At 42.6% G+C, this 21,825-nt stretch overlaps 2 protein-coding genes across 4 annotated transcripts; both read right to left on the bottom strand.

The window, feature by feature from the left end:
* Positions 1 to 1,356: 1,356 nt before the first annotated feature.
* Positions 1,357 to 8,301, bottom strand: LOC110524173 (small conductance calcium-activated potassium channel protein 1). The gene is made up of 8 exons (XM_021603566.3): positions 5,817 to 8,301; positions 5,579 to 5,674; positions 5,042 to 5,460; positions 4,634 to 4,775; positions 3,801 to 3,911; positions 2,000 to 2,127; positions 1,798 to 1,867; positions 1,357 to 1,701 (listed from the first exon to the last, which is right to left on the bottom strand). The coding sequence occupies exons 1-8, from the start codon at positions 7,458 to 7,460 to the stop codon at positions 1,420 to 1,422; spliced, it is 2,892 nt and encodes a 963-aa protein (XP_021459241.2). The 5' UTR covers positions 7,461 to 8,301; the 3' UTR covers positions 1,357 to 1,419.
* A 2,892-nt stretch (positions 8,302 to 11,193) lies between these two features.
* LOC110524172 (coiled-coil domain-containing protein 124) lies at positions 11,194 to 21,489 on the bottom strand. 3 transcript variants are annotated; one of them, XM_021603564.3, is made up of 5 exons: positions 21,375 to 21,489; positions 15,416 to 15,599; positions 15,016 to 15,223; positions 14,808 to 14,913; positions 11,194 to 13,185 (listed from the first exon to the last, which is right to left on the bottom strand). In XM_021603564.3, exons 2-5 carry the CDS (start codon positions 15,572 to 15,574, stop codon positions 12,984 to 12,986), a joined length of 675 nt encoding a protein of 224 aa, XP_021459239.1. In that variant the 5' UTR covers positions 15,575 to 15,599; positions 21,375 to 21,489; the 3' UTR covers positions 11,194 to 12,983. The 3 variants fall into 3 exon arrangements, with proteins under 3 accessions (XP_021459239.1, XP_090091519.1, XP_021459240.1); XM_090235393.1 differs by lacking the exon at positions 21,375 to 21,489 and adding an exon at positions 16,214 to 20,157; XM_021603565.3 differs by lacking the exon at positions 21,375 to 21,489 and adding an exon at positions 15,854 to 18,104.
* Between the last annotated feature and the right edge of the window lie 336 nt (positions 21,490 to 21,825).

The raw sequence follows: 21,825 nt of genomic DNA, 5'->3' as shown, positions 1-21,825 counted from the left end.
CCTCCGTGATGCGGATTCCATGAATGCAGGAACACATGCGCCTTTAAAAGGTATGTTTAAAAGGTATGTTGCTGACAAAGCGCAATCGCATTGAATCCCGGCCATACTAGAGCCCCACAGTGTGTCAGAATACCCATAAAACCTAGTGGTCTAACAGGAAAATGGTTCCAATCGTTTTACCAACATTCATTTTTCCCACGCAAACTACAAATCCCTATATTGTCCAATGTAAAACTTGCACAAGACAGTTTACAGATTGTCAATTTTTAAAGAAATGTAGCCTATTTATTCATTACTACATTTAGCAAACATCACATCGTTAATCCAGAGATTCTTACCTTTGCCTCGATTCGGCAGTCTCGTCCAGATCATTATGGCATTTGTAGTTCTTTATAATAGCCACATTAGCAGCTAATTAGCTTTTAATTTTGGGGAGGTAAATACAGGCGAATATATGGATGTCACCTTGTCCTAGAGAGATTTACATGGTTATCAAAATGTCACGCCAGGGTAAGCCTGCATGGAACGCAACCCTAATTTGAAGTGTTTCTCAAATCAACTATGGGGAAAAATGTAATGGTGGAAAAAACATTTGGAACCATTTCCCTGTTTGACCACTAGGTTTTATGGGTATTATGACTCTTGGTACTCTCTTAGGCCAAGATGCAATCAGATCAGCGGTAACCCACATTTAGCTGACAAATGCATATGTGGCTTTTCACTGCTTTTGTTTAGGCGGTGTCAGATGTGTAATGTTAGACCTGTCAAATCTACAAGTGGCTCTTGACGTTATCTATCGCGGACATTGCCATGGAATGAACTGAGTAGAAATTCCATGCTTCTGTTACAAGTTCAAACACTGGAATGTGTGATGTAATGTACACCGATTTAGTCTGATAAATCCTTGATATTTAATCATTTTAAATGTAATTGTCATTATTTCTATATAGCCTGCAGTTTCTCGTTCTAAACTTCTAAAGCGGGTGTGGTTTCATGACTACTACAAAAGCAGCTCACTGATTCGACAGGTATAATGCAGGCAGTTACACCACAGACAAGGGGAAACCCAGATACGTCACGGGGTATAAATCTGAAGCTTTGTTTAGAATTTAATGGGACAGCCCCAAGTTTTGCCAAATTATGTCGTCTGGTCTTTGGTGTCCCAACGCAGGTAACGTAGCGGGAAATAGTTAGGGTGGCTAATACGGGAGCAGCATTAGCCACCCTAGCACGATGGTGTAATGGGATTTTATTAAGACTAGCATTTTTCCCTTTTTGGGGGGACTGCACAAAAAAGTAACTTTTTCCTAAAATGCCATGCCTAAATGCCACCGCTATTCAAGAATGGCCCAGGTACACAGACTGGCAATCCAGGATAAATCCATTTAAGGTCACAATCGTGGAAATGTGGCTAGGCTGTCAGCTGTAAGGAATGGTCTGTGGTGCAGTGGAAAGGGACCGTTGGCACCTAGCGGGAACCCAGTGAAGCTCCGATTCCGACGAGGCTTTCCGTACACGGTGGGCCAAGCCATCCAGGAAGTCCTTGTGCTGCTGTGTGACCGCTTGGGAGAGCAGGCTGGGTAGGGCCTGCAGATTGACTAGGATGGAGTCCAGTTTGTCGTCCAAACTACCAATCCTCCTATCCAGCTCCTCGCTGCGCAGCTGCAGGTCAGACACCAGGTCGTACATCATGTTCTGAGTCTGTGGCGCAAAAACAATGTCAAACTTGTGATCGGTGTTTAGAAAGAAATATATCAATTAAATATGATGATAATGAAGATGATCATGAAGGTCCACCTTGGCTAGATCCACAAGTGTGTTAGCCTGGTCGGTGAGTTTCATCTGTTCCAGTTTGACTCTGCGCAGTCTAGGGGAAAGTGAAGTGGAAGGGAGTTATGGAGGGCAAAGGTAAGGGGTAAGTTGGGCTGCATAACATACTCACAGATATACGCACATCAACTATTTATTTAACAATGGTTTGAAAAGGCACACTACTTACTGGTGAATGGCTTGCAGAAATTTGCGCTGATGTTTGCGTACCCTGGCGTGATCAATCTTCTTGACTAACTTGGTGTGTTTGTAGATAAGCCATGTCTCTCTGAGTACATTGGCAGCTGTGTTTTTCACCTGTAGGGAACATTCCAGAAAACAACAAATGTTTTGGTACAGTCCTATGATGGTATCTAGCCCGTAGCGTGGGACTTGGGCCGTGATTCAAGCTGATCACGCTTTGTCGGCAATAAACCTTTTAAAGAAAAGGCCATATCTCTGTCCAGTGTCTGTTATTTGCCCATCTTAATCTTTTATTTTTACTGGCCAGTCAGAGATATGGCTTTTTCTTTGCAACTCTGCCTAGAAGGCCAGCATCACAGAGTCGCCTCTTCACTGTTGATGTTGAGACTGGTGTTTTGCGAGTACTATTAAATGAAGCTGCCAATTGAGGACTTGTGAAGCGTCTGTTTCTCAATGTACTTGTCCTCTTGCTCTATTCTGGTTAGAACCAGTTTGTGCTGTTCTGTGAAGGGAGTAGTACCCAGTGTTGTACCAGATCTTCAGTTTCTTGGCAATTTCTCGCATGGCATAGCCTTCATTTCTCAGAACAAGAATAGACTAATGAGTTTCCGAAGAAAGTTATTTGTTTCTGGACATTTTGAGCCTGTACTCGAACCCACAAATGCTGATGCTCCAGATACTCAACTAGTCTAAAAAAGGACCGTTTTTTTGTTGCTTCTTTAATTAACACTACAGTTTTTAGCTGTGCTAACATAATTGCAAAAGGCTTTTCTAATGATCAATTAGCCTTTTAAAATGATAAACTTGGATTAGCTAACACAACGTGCCATTTGAACACAGGATATATGTGTGTTCTATTTTTCATAAATATAAAATATTTCTTCCACAAAATTCTGTACAATTCAAATGTTGTTATGATTATGATCCAGGCCTACAGTTAATGACATGACAGCCAAACCCAGTGAGCACCGATTGACGCAGGACATCTATTGACGTTTATTATTGGTTGACATTTGGTCCATCCACCCTGGCCTTGGGCGTGTTTGAGCGGATCACTTTTGTCAAGTCGGTGACCATCACAGATTTAGCCTTGTCTGGACCAGCCTTGATTTGCCCAATAATACTAGTCTATGACTGGTCCAGATTTTAGACTTGTTGTAGTTAAAATATTATTTTGGTTGTGTCAGTAAACTTCAAACATGATCACTGCCATTTCTGAAGCTTTTGAAAAGTCTGACATAAGTGACAAACAATCATGAGTAATTGATACTTTAATCTCCATTTTGCCCCATTTTGCTATTTTATTGGGACATAATAACTTGGCATAATGTTTTCTTCTTTGATATTTTGCCGTAGAAGCAACAACCAAAATAGACGTCTTTTCAACTAAAACTAGATGTCAATAGGAGGTTCGGCAGAGTCGTCTTTTCAACTAAAACTAGATGTCAATAGGAGGTTCGGCAGAGTCGTCTTTTCAACTAAAACTAGATGTCAATAGGAGGTCCGGCAGAGTCGTCTTTTCAACATCTGTAAAAAGACACCTTGATAATGTCTTAAAATACATCTTTTAAACTTTCACTTAGAACTGAAAACTAAAGTGGCTTCAATGTCCGACAACATTTTGCTTACTGGGTTGCTGATTGGGGGGCATTGTCTTTATTTGTAATGTCTCTTCATAAAATATTTTGATTATCCGATACGTATCAGGTTAGGGTCGTAAATCCACGGGTTCAGTTCGTGTCAGGCCCAACATTTTGGAGCCATGAAGACCTCTAATGTCCACTTACTCGTTTATAGAGCTGAGTGTCCATCATAAAGTTGTGAACATGCTTCTCAGCTCTGGTCAACTCAGACTTCCTGGCAACTACAGCAACCACCAGGGCAGTGCAGCCAGCCCCCTAAGGAGAAAAGACAAAGGCAGTAATACTTTTTCATGGGGAAAAGTGTTGTCTTTATATCGCATTAGATATTATTTATTCAATATAATAACACATGTACAGGCATATGTTTGTTTTGTTGCTGTTGCCAGTATATCAGTGTATTTTCACCATAGTTCATCCAACTACAAACCCCTTCTCGGATTACACTGATCTGGTTCTGTGTACTAACTCCTGAACTTGGGATAGGGTTAACTATCACGTATCATATTGAAATATTGAGTGTTTAGGTTTAGAGGGTCTACACCAGAAGTTAATGCTTATCTGTAGGAGGAAGGTATATGGTGTGTGCAATTAAGCTTGGAATGTACTGAATGTAGGGAAAGTGGCAGGCATTGATAAGGGGAGAGAACCATGGATTAGTGCTGAAGGGGGTCGAGGTCAGGTCACATTAAGGGAGATAGAAAGGTTTATGGCACGTATCACTTAGGATCCTGCCTAGCAGCCTTCCTCCTAGGCTGAGGAGACTCAGCCTAGGAGGAAGGGTTAAATATCAGTGTTTGTGTGAAAAGGTTTTTATCTAATGCAGCTGTATCGATCCTCTGGGAAGAATAAACTTGGTTAAGTTTTCATAGTGTCCATTGAGTTTTTACTCTGAGAAATTCAAACTTAACACCTTAGAGCTGCCTCATCCTGAATGTCATAGATCTCTTTTGACACTTGCGGATGCATAGGAAACATACCATGATTCCAGTCAGCAGACACACACCCTTTCCACAGTAAGTGTGAGGGACCATGTCTCCATAACCAATGGAGAGAAAGGTGATAGAGATGAGCCACATGGCCCCAAGGAAGTTATTAGTCACTTCCTGTGTGTCATGATACCTGGAGGAACAAGAAATATATATGTATTATAATAAACACGTATCTCTTTTTTTTTTTACAGTATAACATCTTATACTCTATTCCATACATTTGTGTATGTTTCATTATATATCAAGCAAAGAGGCATAGTAGAAGTCCATAACATCTTGATCTCACCCCAATCAAGCGAGGCATTAATCTTACATAAGGATCTTCTTCACTGAGAAATGTACTGGGTAGTAGTGATACAGTGTTGATGGAATGCCTACTGTGTCTGGGGCCTGTACCTCTCACATACACGCACCGTCCACGCTGCGATGATCCAACAAGAGACGCTGAAGACCAGCAGCACCGTGCCGGGGCAGATGGTCATGAGGGTCTTCATGACGAACCGCGTGTTGAAGTTGATCTTGTTGAGGGCGCCGATGCTGCGTGACGAGGCATCCGTGAAAAGCTTGCTGTGCAGCAGCATGACGCGACCGATTAGGTAGAGCCTGAGGAACATGGGGATGGAGAGGACGAGGTCCACGTCGGCATTGGTCAATGAGTGTGGGTAGGTGAAGGCCAGCCGGGCTGTCCAGGTGAAGATGTACTGGCCCGGGATGGGGTGGATGGCACAGACCAGCAGCTCCAGCACAACCAGGAAGATCCGCTCATATGTCATAGCAATCCTCCAGTCGTCAGCTGCATTGTCCACCATGAAGAGCTGTGTGTGTAGGTGTAAGGATAGGAGGGCAAACAAGGAGATTTAGATGTGGGGGGGAAAAGAGAGCAAGGGGAAAAAGTGTAAAATGAATGTATTAATGGTGATGGTGGCATATCACCTGTATTTCCCGTGCATGGTACATCACAATGAGGCCAAGCAATACAGCAGTTGAAAGGCTGACGAGGCATTTCAGAGCAAATGAGTATGATGATTCCTGCAGAGAAGATAGACAATTAAGATCCCCTCTTTTAAAATGTCTTGTCTTACCATTACGCTGGGCCTCATATTCATGGTAGACCTCTAATTCTGCATGACATTATGACGGGTCAATCCACTGCAATAGAGACATTTCTTACCTTCGTGTAAACCCCCCAGGACAGTTCCGTCTCCGTCACCATGACAACAATCCCAAACATCCCGAAAATCAAGGCATAGTCGCTCAGCTGTTTGCGCTTTCCAAATAGCGCTCTACGCTGGCCCAATCTGTAGCCAATGTCCTTAGTCCTCTTCTGTGGCGCGTCTCCTCCTCCCTCGCTGTTGCCCTTACTATTGTCCTCACTGAGGCCTTTGGAGAACACCTCCTCCAGGACGGACCTGTGAAGAGTCTGGAGGGGCTCTTGTCTTGCTGAGTCCAGCTCTGAAAGGTTGGGTGGCGAAGCTCCTAAGCTGCTCAGGGGTCTCCCAACATCCCCATTGTATTTAGCGCTTGTCACTACTGTGTCGGGAGGGAGTGGGCTACTGCTCTTGGACAGGGAAGGCGTTGAACCAACATGGCCAACCTTTTTGGTATGAGGATGTACCTGTTGCTCCCCTTGTCGTTGCCCTTCTCCCTCTAGTTGATGGTTCTCCTGCCACCGCTGGCTACTGGAAGAGGAGTGAGCACTGCTTTTGTCGCTAGTAGCCGGGAATGAATTCTTCCCTCGTGGGCTGCTGCTGGATGGGTAGAGAGAACACTGATGGCATTTTAGAATGCTAAGATGGTCACAACAATGCTGCCTTTGAGGGTGTTGCTGTAGTTGCTGGTTTAAGTAAGGTTGTTGGCTTCCACAATGCACTCCACACTCATTGGCACAGCAGCTAGGTAAACCGTTTCCTAGCATCCATTGGTGTTGTGTATCTAAGGGAAGTTTCTGTTGGTCCTGAGATTGAGACAAAACCAAGAGCTGCCTAACTTTACTTGACTCATTGCCATTCAGAGGTATATTCAGTGAAGGCTCTGTTTTTTCAGTAGTCGAGACTGGTGGTAGGTTATGCTCTTTAATCTTGAAACGATTATGGGTCTGCTGCTGCCATTGATTATACTCCTTCAGCCCGTCTTCTCCTCTGCATCGGGATGTGAAATTATCCTTCTCGGGATTGACAGTCCCTGTTGAGGGATCCTCTTGACTTGGTTTCTGCCTGAAAAACCGGGATGACGATGACACCAGGGAGTTCTGAGGATAGGAGTGGGTATACTGTAGAGAAGGAGGAGTTCCCTTCTTGGAGAATGTGGAGAGGCAGTCCTTCAAGAAGCCCTGCTTTGATTGTGGCTGGAAACCGGCCACCTCTGATCCATGTTTTGTACTAGGAGAATAGCAAACAGAGCCACAGTCCGCATCAGGATGTCCCACCGTGGTCCCATGCCACTCAGCCAACAGTGGGCTTTCACGCTGCAGTTCAAGAGTACCACCCACCTGGCTACAAAAGAGCAGGAGATCTTGATTGCTCAGTTTTGACAGTGTAGTTTTTAATGGTGGAGATTTCCGTGGTGGAGCGACTCCATTTGGAGTAGCCTGTGGCGGAGAAGTGGAAGTGGAAATGCTGTTATTGCTCTGCTCTGGTATTGACATTTGGGGCTGGAGGGCAGTTCCAGAGTAGCGATACTGCATGACCTCAGGGGCTTTGTCTGGTAGAGACTGCCCTCGAGAGTTGCAGTGATCCGGGTCTTGGTCGTTGCAAGCGTCTCCTGTTGAATCGAGCCGACGTGTTGCATTGGTGGGTTTGACCAGAACCAGCCTCATAATGTATGATGATGACAATTATTTATTTAATTTCCTGTGTACTATGGCAGCTAAAAGCTGAATTGCAGTAACACATACAAGGAACCAAATTTCAATGAACAAAACAAGATACAAGAAGATCAAAAAGTCAGGGAGTTGAGGCAAGAATGGAGGTTGAACAGTCTGAGCGGTGAAGGGATGGAGGGAGCATTTTGGTCACAGCAAGGGAGGTCGGTGGTCATATCAGAGTCAGTCCGAGACTTTTCCGGAGCCTTTACCACAGCTCGCTGTCCCCGGCGTCCTCAGCCTCCCCTTATGGACTCTGTAAGTAGCTGGCTAGCTACTCCTCCGTACTACCAATGTGTAGCACCGACTTGGGGGGTGCCCCACAATCCGATAGCAGCTTAACTTAATGTTTCCTGTACATGTTGTATATTTTATTCATATTTAGTTGTTTTTAACTGTCTTTTTAATCAACATTCAGTTTTTGTTAGTTAACTAAGTATTGTTGAATAATTTTATGAATTTAGAAAAAACGGTGATGCTGGCAAGTTAGTTGAACATGAACTTAATGGGAAAATCTTGTCACTTGTAACACTGTTTACATTGATGAACTGCAAAGACTTTGCTAGGAAGGAATCCAGATTCAAATGAAAATGTTTGGCATTTTCAACCCAACTGCTTATGTTGGTATAACCATGTGCAATAGCCAATGCATTGTTGATCATTTTTTGAAGAACAAAAATAAGATTCAGTCCATAATATTATTAATAACCTATTTCCTCAGGTTATGCCGGTTGCTGCATCCATATTCATGGTGTATTACAGTCATCCAGCTAAAAGAGCGTTGGGTTCACACAAAAATAATCTGTAAGAAAGCAGAGGAAACATGAAGGAATACTATACAAAAGACATTGACACTACTCCCTCTTAAAAGCTGTAAAGTATCTGATCAATAAGACATCATTTTAAGTGAACAACATGCTCTACATTTTACGGCAAAAGCTAACAAAGATCCAAGTCAAACATAGAAGTTCTAACAGATAAAACATTTTTAGGAGACATGTGTATAACAGTCTCCCAAAGTGAGACTGGAGAGCTCCTGTCAAAACCAGATGAGCCCCTCTGATAGGAATCTTCCTCAAACAGGGATATCACCATTGCTACGGATGTAGGCACTAAGGACATATATAAACCTATATTGTCAACCATAACTGAGTTATCAATGTTGAATATACAATATAAAAAAACATTTGTGTGTACGCTAACCTTTGTCATTATTTAGCCTTGTGTATTTTCCGACTGAGCTTGTAGAATGTGGTGACGGTAAAACATCCACAGTACTATTTATTTTAGAAACTTATTAGAATCCCATATTATTCAATTGATTTTACATTTCCGTCTAACAGTGTCCTAATGCACCGCAGATACTTGCCCCCGGGACAAGAAACCTAGCCTAATTTATCAAACGACTACATAATATTCAAGAAACTCCACAAGGAACTGGTTAAATGCAGTTCACAATATTGTGCATTTAAACTGAACAACTATCAGACCCTCTCTTTGCTTGCTTAATACATGTATGACTCTTTAAGGAGAAAAAATCTCCCATTTATTACTTTTCTCTGCTCTATCGACCCAAAGCATGAGAAATAACTGACTAGACCCCCGTAGCCCAGAGACTCTTACCTTGTTCCTTCAGATACGTTTCTCTCACTCTCCTTGTAGAAAGCCACGCACAACTTGGAGGTGATCTTGGCTAGTGCCGGGGCAGGGCACCGCTCGAAAGGCTTTTGAAGTGGGAGCCAGACAGCAGACTTCCTAGTGCTCAACACTTGAGATAGGGCCGCTTTCCTTTGAAAGTGATCATTAGGATTCAAACTGAAGAAAGGGCAGCTGCTGGGCTTATTAAAGGCCTGGCATGCAAATGCAATGGGGGACAAAGCATTGGGTCTGTGCGGGATACAGAAAATGATGTGACATCAGATCTAAGCAATAAGGACCAATTCACACTTCACACATACATAAATGGACTCAAAGCAGGCCCATAGATAGCTAAAAGAACAGTTGGTTGTAGGGGGAGTCGGTCGGTGCTTTCAAAGCAGAATTGTCAATTAGGGGTCAGAGAAACTTGTCATTGATGTTTCGTCGTTCAAAAGCCTACACAGAGCCTCTTATCTCCTCCGCCACAAGGAACATACAAAGCCTCTTTCTCGTTCATCTTTCCTTGCATCCTCTCTCCTTTTAAAAACGCATTGGAGAAAAAGGTCTCGTGTAGGACCTTGGGTCTTCTTCTCCAATACGTTTGAGAAAGAGTTGACGGAAATAATATGCGTGGAATCATAAAGACAGACTGAGCAGGGGCCAAAGTTTCTTTAATCTGCACGTGAGCGAGATCACCTGAACATAATACATCACATCAAATCTGTCACACACTTAGACAACTGACTTGTTGTTCTCAATGTATGTCTTGTTCTACAGAACAATAGCCTATATACACAGCTATTATATACAGCTATTAATTAAGTGTCTATCGTATATACAGTTGTCATAAATTATAGCACTTGCATCAGCCCATTGTCCAAAAGTGACATTGGCTTTCGCCATAGCAAGTAATCATAAAACATTGGATTTAATAATGCATTTGACAACATACACAGTGCTTAATGTGGTCATTGGGCCATTTACTTATGTTTACATAATTAAACCTATAGGCGTAATAAAGGTTTTATATTACGCTTTATGTACTTATTTACTATAGTTGAGGGCTTAATCACATTGGATACCAGGGATTGTCTCTCACCAACCAAGAGCAACTCTGAAGGTTATGACATTTGAATGAACAATCATATAAACTGAACAAAAATATAAATGCAACATGTAAAGTGTTGATCCCATGTTTCATGAGTTGAAATAAAAAATATAATGTTCCATACACACAAAAAGCTTATTTCTCTAAAAGGTGTGGCATATGACATTGTGCTGGGGACAATAAAAGGCCACTCTAAAATGTGCACTTTTGTCACACAACACAATGCCACAGATGTCTCAAGTTTTGGGGGAGAGTGCAATTGGCACGCTGACTGCAGGAATGTCCACCAGAGCTGTTGCAAGAGAATTTAATGTTCATTTCTCTACCATAAGCTGCCTCCAATGTCGTTTTAGAGAATTTGGCAGTACGTCTAACCGGCCTCACAACCGCAGACCACATGTATGGCATCGTTTGGGCGAGCGGTTTGATGTCAACGTCGTGAACCGAGTACCCCATGGTGGAGGCGGGGTTATGGTATGGGCCGGCATAAGCTACGGACAACGAACACAGTTGCATTTTATCGATGGCAATTTGAATGCACAGAGATAGTGACAAGATCATCAGGGCCAGACTTCGTGCCATTCATCTGCCGCCATCACCTCATGTTTCAGCATGATAATGCACAGCTCCATGTCGCAACGATCTGTACACAATTACTGGAAGCTGAAAATGTCCCAGTTTTTCCATGGCCTGCATACACTCTTTCCTGTTACGCTCTTTCAAACTGGTGGCAGGCAAAGTTACAAAGACCACTGCGTGCTTGGTCAGCAGGCTACTGTTTGAATGTTGCTGTGCTTTAAAAAAACATTGTAAAGAAAGGCAGCACAGGACACTGTCATAAGCCAAATAAATATTTGCCGTGCTTCAAAGGTCAGTGTATATCGTGTTCAAGTGAATTGTAATATAAATGTGGCATAAATTAAAAAACAAAAAGACAGTTGATTTAACAGCAAATATGGTAATGAGATTTATTGTTCGTCCTCTCAGTTACAACTTTCATTTGAACTAAAAAGAAACACTACCTATGCAGATTTACTTGGATAAGAGGGTTTTGACTATATATATATATATATATATATATATATATTCCACAGTAACTTCTTACACCTGTCTGGTATTGGCATCTATAACAGTATTGTAGCAGAGTAAAAGGCATGGCTACAACAATACTGTATTCTTGTATAAATGCCAACAGCCAATTCCACCTTATAAATATAAAATTGATAAGATATCTTATAGATCAGCAATTAACTAAATGGATGAGGATGTGAGTGTAGTCTGCTGAGTGTCATCCAGTGGCATAGCATGAGAGTCAAATTCAGGAGCCACTGGGAACAAAAGATGAGTCACATGGATGAATTCCAATTCCCTTCCTTTTTACTGTAAGTGTGCACTTGTTGACTCCATTGTGTTTAAAAGCACTGGATTTGTGCAAGTATTCCTTACACTCGTCTATTCATTTTAAATCTATGAAAGGGAGTGAACATGTGTGCACTTCAAATCAGAGTTTAGTCGCGTACAGATGACTTGTTTCTAGCTCCAGCAGTGCAGTAAATGCCTGTCTGCACTTTGGGAGAAGGACAGAGAACTAGAACACAGCTAAACACTTTCAGTATCCTCTTCAGACGGAAACCTGGCTGAAAACGAGCACTAATGTAAGGCATATGCACACGTCTGAAAGTCTATTTAAGTGGCGAAATGAATGTAGATCAAAATGCAGTGAATTTTAAAAACCCTCTTGTGCTAAATGATTGTGCTGTTGAAACAGAAGTGGTGGGCGTTAGGAGACACTTCTTAGCTGCAGCTCCTAAAACACAACTGACGAGATGTGGTGAGCTGTATGCTTTCAATAAATGAGATGGCCTTTCTACATAAACGCTCAAACATGAAGGTGAGAAAATGGTACGTAAACCTGCATTACATTTTTTTTTTGGGGGGGGGGGGGGGGGTAATTTAGATTTACATGAATTTGAGATTTGAAATATTTTTTTGTAGTCTTTTCAAATTTCACTTACAAAAAAGCAATAACAATCTCCATACAATTCAATGTAACCTGAAAGCAGATGCAGGATTCAGACCTAATATTGCATGATACCAGGATTAGCAACAACAGTATTGATTTATTGAGTGGGTGCACCTAATAAGGCCTTGTTAGGATGGGGAACAGGTGCCACAATACACTTTATCATAGGGAAAGGGGTGGTCATTTCCAATGGTGCCCAAAATGGCAGTTCATAACAAGTCAACTGGCTCTGGTCATGATTTTCTTACGTGAGTTATTATCATCATCATTGGGGGGTTAATGGAGGCGATTACGATAGGCAAGAGTGCAGATCACATACCTGTAGTCTCATTCTCAGAAAGAATTAGATATGTTAGTGTATTGTGAACTGAAATAAATTACTTTAATCTCTTTTCAACATAAGTGCCAAAAACTGACAGTGGGAATAAAATCCATAAACTGCCGAGATGCTTCACAAGTGGACATGCACAGTAAAATAAAATCATCAGGAACATTGGTTGGGAGTTTGCTTTTCCTTGTCAAATCGGAACGAAACAAGCGGAAGTCCCAAGGTGATTCCTTGCATCGGAGGTCCTTCCTAGGGAATGAATGCAGCTTTTCCAGCAACACATTCATAAATGGGGGAATAATTATAGGTTGGGGGCATCTTCCATTGTAAGGTCCAATGTGCATAGGTAAACAGTTTTTTTTAGCTGCTGCTGGAGTTGGTTCACTTTGTGTTGTAGTTGGCAAAGCGCTGGTTCAGGGGGTTCTCTGGCGACTTCATCCACTCCTTTTTCAGCTGTTGCTTGAGCTGCGACAGCCGCATGTTGGGGTTCTCTTTTTTAAGAAGGGGCATGTTCAGATCCTCGAACGCGGCGAACGCTGCCTTCACCCTGCGCTCTGGGTGGCGGTCGAGCTCTTCAGCCGTGCTGGGAAAGAAACACACAAGAGGACGGGTTGAAATTAGGCTCTCGACTTCTCTCACGTTAGCTACTCTATGGACCCTCATACTTATGATACCTGCCATGCCTGCTTCATCTTCTTTTATATAGCCTAGAGTATGAGAAGTAACTGATGTTATACAGTGCCTTCAGAAAGTATTCACACCCGTTGACTTTTTCCACATTTTGTTGTTACAAAGTAGGATTAAAATGGAATCCATTTACATTTTTTGTTAACAATATACAAATACTCTGTCAAAGTGGAAGAAAGTCTAAGAGCTTTGCACAGCTGGATTGCAAAACATTTGCCCATTATTCTTTTAAAAAATTGTTCAAGCTCTGTCAAGTTGGTTGTTGATCATTGCTAGACAGACATTTAAGTCTTTCCATAGACTTCCAAGCCAATTTAAGTCAAAACTGTAACTAGGCCACTCAAGAACATTCAATGTCGTCTTGGTAAGCAACTGCAGTGTATATTTGGCCTTGGGTTTTAAGTAATTGTCCTGCTGAAAAGGTGAATTTGTCTCCAAATGTCTGTTGGAAAGCAGACTGAACCAGGTTTTCCTATAGGATTTGCATGTGCTTAACTCTATTCCATTTCTTTTTATCCTGAAAAACTCCCTTGCCGATAACAAGTGATGATGATGCAGCCACCACAAAAATATGGATTTTCAAAACACTTTGTATTCAGGACAAAAAGTGAATTTCTTTAGTGCCTTATTGCAAACAGGATGCATGTTTCGGAATATTTTGTAATCTGTACAGGTTTACGTCTTTTCACGCTTTCATTTGGGTTAGTATTGTGGAGTAACTACAATGTTGATTCATCGTCAATTACCTCCCATCACAGCCATTAACCTAATGGTTTTAAAATCACCATTGGCCTCATGGTGAAATCCCTGAGCGGTATCCTTCCTCTCCGGCAACCGAGTTAGGAAGGGTGCCTATATCTTTGTAGTGACTGGGTGTATTGATACACCATCCAAAGTGTAATTAATAACATCACCTTTCTCAAAGAGATATTAAATGTCAACTACCAATAGGTGCCCTTCTTTGCGAAACATTGGAAAACCTCCCTGTTCTTTGTGGTTGAATCTGTGCTTGAAATTAATTGCTGGACTGAGGGACCTTACAGATAATTGTGTGTGTGGGGTATAGAGATTGGGTTGTCATTTAAAAATAAGTTTAAACACTATTATTGCATACAGTAAGTCCATGCAAATTGTGACTTATTAAACACATTTTTACTCCTGAACTTACTTAGACTTGCCATAACAAAAGGGTTGAATATGTATTGACTCAAGACATTTCAGATTTTCATTTTTAATTCATTTGTAAACATTTCTAAAAACACAATTCCACTTCGACATGATGGGGTATTGTGTGTAGATCAGTGACACAAAATCTAAATCCAATACATTTTAAATCTAGACTAACAACAATATGTGAAAAAAAGCCAAGGATTGTTAATACTTTCTGAAGGCGCACCAAACCCACTTGGTTGATAACGGTATGGTACACCAATGGAAATGCTCCCCTGGTAATCTTAACATTGTTACCCCCTACAAAAGCAACATTGAGAGATTATGCCTGTATACAGTACTCTGTACCTGAGCATGGCAATGGCATCCTCTATGGTTCTAGCCTCCACAACACCTTCCTCAGGAATGATGCGATTCACGTTCTCCTCCAGGGGTGTCTCCAGGTGGCTCTTCTCTGTGGACACGAACATAGGAGAGGGAGACCATAAGAATACAACAGAACCCGGAGAGGAAAGAGCCTGGTTAATGATTGAAGGTATATTGGTAAGGTCATTGCCTTTCTCTTTGGGTTGCTCCTGCTGTTGTAGCTGCTGCTCGACATGCAACATCTCCTCAATCTGGGCCCGAGTTACTTTGCCTGCCACCACAGCAGCAGCAGCAGCCTCCTTGGCCTTGCCCTTAATCTTTGCAGCCTCCTCATCTAAGAGCCGCTGGTTCTCCTTCTTTCGCTCCAGGGCCTCAAGGCGCTTTTTCTCCTTGTCATCCTGCAGGTTCAGAGAGGGGACATTTAAAGTCAAGCCTAAATGATCAGGCCCACTTCAACATTCAGTAGATTCTAGAGTGTGGTGTCTGTACATACATAGCCAGATACTGGATCGTGATATACCCCAATATAATACTACTGCAGACTATTTGACCCCGTGTGAGAATAGGAAACGGAGTGCGAAAGGCCTCACCTTCCTCTGTTCTTTCTTCAGGACATGTTTGTCGTTCTCCTGCCATAGTGCATCCTCCAGCTCCTTCTTCTTGCGGGCGTCTTCCACTGCTTTGGCCTCTGCCTTGCGGGCCTTGGCAGTGACCGCCTTGGAGTTCTCACCCTGGAACTTCTTCGGCATCCCTAAGACTAGGCCTATTCTTCAGCTGACAGAATCAATGTATTATTTTGACATTGTTTTCGACGAACAACCTAACTATACATAGAGCCATTCTATCATAAACCAAACTAGGTGGCAAGTTGACTCACCATCGAATTGACACAGACAAAAATACTCTGAAATCGTAATAGATAGCCAGAGTGAATTTATGAATGCACCCCCAGTAGCTAGCTAGCAAGCTAGCCAACTTTGGGAAAAGGAAAGGGGGATACCTAGTCAGTTGTCCAACAATGTATTCACCTGAAATGTGTCTTCTGCATTTAACCTCAATCAGAGAGGTGCTGGGGCCTTAAATGGACATCAACGTCTTCGGTGCCCAAGGAACAGTGGGTTAACTAACTGCCTTGCTCAGGGGCAGAACAACATATTTTTTACCTTGTCAGCTCGGGGATTCGATCCAGCAACCTTTCCCAAAAATGGAAAAATGCCGCTGAAGAACATGGCTGACGTTTCACATTCTCCCAACCAATTGTGCTATTTTGTTCTTTCTTTTTTTAGTTTTGTGTAACTTATTTTTTAAAGTATTGTCTACATAATATTGCTGCTACTGTCTCTTATGACCGAAAATAACTTCTGGACATCAGAAAAGCGAGTACTCACCGCGGACTGGAAGAAACTTTTTCCTTTAACGGGTACGACAAGAAGGATATCCTGCTTTCATTGGAACAGGCCCAGATCCACACTTTTTGCGTGAAGAGGCGAGCGAGTAAACTCCCAATGCCTTCCATGCTTCTTGTTAACGTGCAATCATTGGAAAATGAAATTGATGACCTACTATTAAGATTATCCTACCAACGGGACATTAAAAACTAACATCTTATGTTTCACCGAGACGTGGCTGAACGAAGATACGGACAATATAAAGCTAGCGGGATTTTCCATGCACCGGCAAAACGCTACCTCTGGTAAGACGCGGGGTGGGGGTGTGTGTCTTTTTGTCAATAACAGCTGGTGTGCGATGTCTAATATTAAAGAAGTCTCGAGGTATTGCTCGCCTGAGGTAGAGTACCTTATGATAAGCTGCAGACCACATTATCTACCAAGAGAGTTCTCATCTGTATTATTCGTAGCCGTCTATTTACCACCACAAAACGAAGCTGGTACTAAGACCGCTCTCAACCAACTCTATAAGGACATAAGCAAAGAAGAAAATGCTCACCAAGAAGCGGCGCTCCTAGTGGCCGGGGACTTAAATGCAGGCAAACTTAAGTCAGTTTTACCAAATTTTGTGTAACCGGGGGGGGGGAATCCTAGACCACCTTTACTCCACACACAGAGATGCATAGAAAGCTCTTCCCTGACCTCCATTTGGCAAATCTGACCATAATTCTATCCTCATGATTCCTGCTTACAAGCATAAACTAAAGCAGGAAGTACCAGTAACCCGCTCAATACGGAAGTGGTCAGATGACGTGGGTGCTACACTACAGGACTGTTTTGCTAGCACAGACTGGAATGTGTTGCGGGATTCATCCAATGGCGTTGCAGAACACACCACCTCAGTCATCGGCTTCATCAATAAGTGCATCGATGACGTCGTCCCCACAGTGACTGTACGTACATATTCTAACCAGAAGCCGTGGATTACATGCAGCATCCGCATCGAGCTAAATGCTAGAGCAGCCGCTTTCAAGGAGTGGGAGACTAATCCGGACGCTTATAAGAAATCCCACTATGCCCTTAGACATACCATCAATCAAGAAAAGCGTCAATACAGGATTAAAATTGAATCCTACTACACCGGCTCTGACGCTCGTCAGATGTGGCAGGAATTGAAAACTATTACAAACTACAAAGGGAAACCAAGACATGAGCTGCCCAGTGATGCGAGCCGACCAGATGAGCTAAATGCCTTTTATGCTCGCTTCGAGGCAAGCAACACTGAAGCATGCACGAGAGCAACAGCTGTTCTGGAGGACTGTGTTATAACGCTCTCGGTAGCCGATGTGAACAAAACCTTTAAACAGGTCAACATTCACAAAGCCGCTGGGACAGATGGAATACCAGGACGTGTACTCAAAGCATGCACGGACCAACTGTCAAGTGTCTTCACTGACATTTTCAACCTCTCCCTGACCTAGTCTGTAATACCTACATGTTTCAAGCAGACCACCATAGTCCCTGTGCCCAAGGAAGCGAAGGTAACCTGCCTAAATGATTACAGACCCGTGCCACTCACATTGGTAGCCATGAAGTGCTTTGAAAGTCTGGTCATGGCTCACATCAACAGCATCCTCCCGGACACCCTAGACCCACTCCAATTCGCATACTGCCCCAAAAGATCCACAGATGACGAACTATCATGGTCCAAACTAGAGGTCGACCGACTATGATTTTTCAACGCCGATACCGATACTGATTATTGGAGGACCAACTAAGCCAATACCGATTAATCGGCCAATTTTTTTACATTTATTTGTAATAATGGCAATTACAACAATACTGAATATTTATTTTAACTTAATATAATAAAATAAATTTAGCCTCAAGTAAATAATGAAACATGTTCAATTTGGTTTAAATAATGCAAAAACAAAGTGTTGGAAAAGAAAGTAAAAGTGCAATATGTGCTATGTAAGAAAGCTAACGTTTCAGTTCCTTGCTCAGAACATGAGAACATATGAAAGCTGGTGGTTCCTTTTAATATGAGTCTTCAATATTCCCAGGTAAGAAGTTTTAGGTTGTAGTTATTATAGGACTATTTCCCTCTATACCATTTGTATTTCATTAAGCTTTGACTATTGGATGTTCTTATAGGCACTTTAGTATTGCCAGTGTAACAGTATAGCTTCCGTCCTTCTCCTCGCTCCACCCAGGGCTCGAACCAGCAACACAACGACAACAGCCACCATCAAAGCAGCATTACGCATGTAGAGCAAGTGGAACAACTACTAGAAGGCTCAGAGCGAGTGATGTTTGAAACGCTATTAGCTAGCCATTTCACTTCGGTTACACCAGCCTCATTTCGGGAATTGATAGGCTTGAAGTCATAAACAGCACAATGCTTGACGCACAACGAAGAGCTGCTGGCAAAACTCACTGCTGGCAAAACTCAAGTGCTGTTTGAATGAATGTTTACGCGCCTGCTTCTGCATACCACCGCTCAGTCAGATACTTAGATACTTGTTTGCTCAGTCAGATTATATGCAATGCAGGACACGCTAGATAATATCATCAACCATGTGTAGTTAACTAGTGATTATGATTGATTGTGTTTTATAAGATATGTTTAATGCTAGCTAGCAACTTACCTTGGCTTACTGCATTTGCGTAACAGGCAGTCTCCTTGTGGAGTGCAACGAGAGAGAGGCAGGTCGTTATTGCGTTGGACTAGTTAAATGTAAGGTTGCAAGATTGGATCCCCCGAGCTGACAAGGTGAAAATCTGTCGTTCTGCCCCTGAACGAGGCAGTTAACCCACCGTTCCTAGGCCGTCATTGAAAATAAGAATGTGTTCTTAACTGACTTGCCTAGTTAAATAAAGGTATAAATAAATATAGAAATAAAAAAATTGGCAAATCGTCTCCCAAAAATACAGATTGTTATGAAAACTTGAAATCGGCCCGAATTAATCGGCCATTCCGATTAATTGGTCGACCTCTAGTCCAAACATACCAAGACAGTCATGAAGAGGGCACGACAAAACCTTTTCCCACCTCAAGAGACTGAAAAGATTTGGCTTGGGTCCCCAGATCCTCAAAGATTTCTACATCAAGAACATCCTGACCGGTTATGTCACCGCCTGGTATTGCAACTGCTCGGCGAATAGTTTTATGGGCTTTCCTCTGAACCACCCAGTACATCACTGGGGCCAAGCTTCCTGCCATCCAGGACCTATATATTTTTTATTTTACCAGGCAAGTCGGATAAGAACAAATTCTTATAATCAATGACTGCCCCTGACGACAGATTTTTACCTTGTCAGCTCGGGGATTCAATCTTGCAACCTTTCGGTTACTAGTCCAACACTAACCACTAGGCTACGCTGTCTCACCATAAAATTGTCAAAGGAAAGCCCATAAAATTGTCAGACACTCCAGTCACCCAAGTTATAGACAGTTTTCTCTTCTACCGCACGGCAAGCGGTACCGGAGCGCCAAGTCTAGAACCAAAAGGCTTCTACCCCCAAGCCATAAGACTGCTGAACAATTCATAAAATTGCCACCGGGCAATTTACATTGACGACCCTCCCCCCTTTTGTACACTGCTGCTACTCACTGTTTGGTTGTTACATATGATGAGTCACTTCACCCCCACCTACATGTACAGATTACCTCAACTAGCCAGTACCCCCACCCCTGCACACTGACTCGGTACCGGTGCCCCCTGTATATAGTATCTTTATTCTTATTGTGTTACTTTTTATTATTCTTATTTTTGCCGACTTAGTAAATATTTTCTTCTTCTTGAACTGCCCCGGTTAAGGGCTTGTAAGTAAGCATTTCAAGTCTACACTTGTTGTATTCGGCGCATGTGGCAAATAAAGTTTGATTTGATTTTGGCCCAACGCTCTAACCACTTTGGCATGTTAGCTTGGGTGCTTGACTGCCGTTGTGAGGTCAGAACACTCTGATCAACCCTACTCCTCGGCCAGAGCGTTCAGAGTGCGAAACGCTCAGAGTTTACAAGCGCTCTCTGGCACTCCAGCGTGAATTTACGAACAATAGGGCTAATATGGCTATCTTCTCCGATTTCAGAACACTCATCTGAGTGTGCCAGAGCGCAGAATAAGTGATGCATTTACGGACGCTCAACACCAGTTGATTATGGCTGATGTCAGTAAACGGCAAAAATAAATAATACAAATGTTGCCAGCTGCGCAGTTAGTCGCCAACGCTCTGGATAACACGAAACCAGCCCAACCAGTACTGCTAGGGCGAGTAAAATGGTCAGAGTGAAGTGTTCTCTCATTTGTCTGGAAGTAGCTAGCAAGCTAGGAGTAGGGTTGATCCGATCGTTCTGACCTCAACGGCAGTCAAGCACCCAAGCTAACGTTGGCGAGCATGCTTACTACTTCCAGACACAAATGAGAGAACACCTCACTGACTATTTTTACTCGTCCTAGTGGAGCGGATTAGGCTGTTTTCATGTTATTCAGAGCGTTGGTGATAAACTCTGCAGTTGGCAACCATTTAATTACACCTTTTTGCCGACGTTTACCGACACTGGCCATATTCAATGAGTGTTGAGCGTTCGCAAATACATCAGTTATTCTGCGCTCTGGCACACAGACGAGAGTGCTCTGAAATCGGAGAAGATAGCCAGAGTGAATTTACGAATGCGCCCATAGTTAGGCACCTGCAACGTCACGGTCTTTGTGGCTCAGTTGGTAGAGCATGGAACTTGCAATGCCAGCGTTGTGGGTTCGAGTCCCACGGTGGACCAGTACGAAACGGTACAAAAATATATCCACAGATTGCTGTAAATCGGTCTCGATAAGAGCATCTGCTAAAATGTAAACATGTCATCGGCTACCAAGTTGATATAGCTAGAAGCTCTCCATGTCAACTATAGCATGATAACGTTAACAAGCTAAGCCAAACGTTAGATACCTGAGTCACACGAGTTCTGTATTTACCAATGGCCAACTTGCATAACGCGCTGTTTAGCTAACGTTAGCTATAGAAGTTAGCTAGCTACTAAGCTAAAGTTAGCTAGCAAAGATGAACAAATAAAATATTTCACAGAGTCTGAATTCGTGGCAATTGACTATTAACCAATGTAAAAAATATATATCTTTGTGAAAAGAAAAAGGGTCGTACCTGAGCGACAACAGGTTATTGTTGTTTCGAAAAGGCATCTGCCAGCCCCCCTTTCGTGACGATGACGTACTTCTTCTTCCATGGGGGTTAACGGCGGTTGGGATCCAATGTTAATGGGGCATTACCGCCACCAGCTGGACGGGGTGTTGAATAGGAAACTACAAAAATATTTTTATTTTTTATTTTATTTCACCTTTATTTAACCAGGTAGGCAAGTTCTCATTTACAATTGCGACCTGGCCAAGATAGAGCAAAGCAGTTCGACACATACAACAACACAGAGTTACACAAGGAGTAAAACAAACATACAGTCAATAATACAGTAGAAACAAGTCTATATACGATGTGAGCAAATTAGGTGAGATAAGGGAGGTAAAGGCAAAAAAAGGCCATGGTGGCAAAGTAAATACAATATAGCAAGCAAAACACTGGAATGGTAGATTTGCAATGG

The sequence above is a fragment of the Oncorhynchus mykiss genome, chromosome 5 (genome assembly GCF_057628025.1).
Source record: "Oncorhynchus mykiss isolate SJ-2025 chromosome 5, ASM5762802v1, whole genome shotgun sequence".
Lineage (NCBI taxonomy): Eukaryota > Metazoa > Chordata > Actinopteri > Salmoniformes > Salmonidae > Oncorhynchus > Oncorhynchus mykiss.
The sequence above is the reverse complement of the archived record's forward strand: the minus strand, read 5'-3'. Positions and strand labels throughout refer to the sequence as shown.

Bases quoted from the DNA above. Each gene is read 5' to 3' on its own strand.
- LOC110524173 (XM_021603566.3), bottom strand. From the start codon at position 7,460: ATGAGGCTGGTTCTGGTCAAACCCACCAATGCAACACGTCGGCTCGAT. The intron at 4,776-5,041 runs GTACAGGCCCCA...TTGTTCCTCCAG, and splicing joins ACGGTGCGTGTATGTGAGAG to GTATCATGACACACAGGAAG. The intron at 1,702-1,797 runs GTGGACCTTCAT...TTTGCGCCACAG, and splicing joins CACTTGTGGATCTAGCCAAG to ACTCAGAACATGATGTACGA.
- LOC110524172 (XM_021603564.3), bottom strand. From the start codon at position 15,574: ATGCCGAAGAAGTTCCAGGGTGAGAACTCCAAGGCGGTCACTGCCAAG. The intron at 15,224-15,415 runs GTGAGGCCTTTC...CTGAACCTGCAG, and splicing joins TGAAGAAAGAACAGAGGAAG to GATGACAAGGAGAAAAAGCG. The intron at 14,914-15,015 runs GCAATGACCTTA...TCGTGTCCACAG, and splicing joins GGAGCAACCCAAAGAGAAAG to AGAAGAGCCACCTGGAGACA.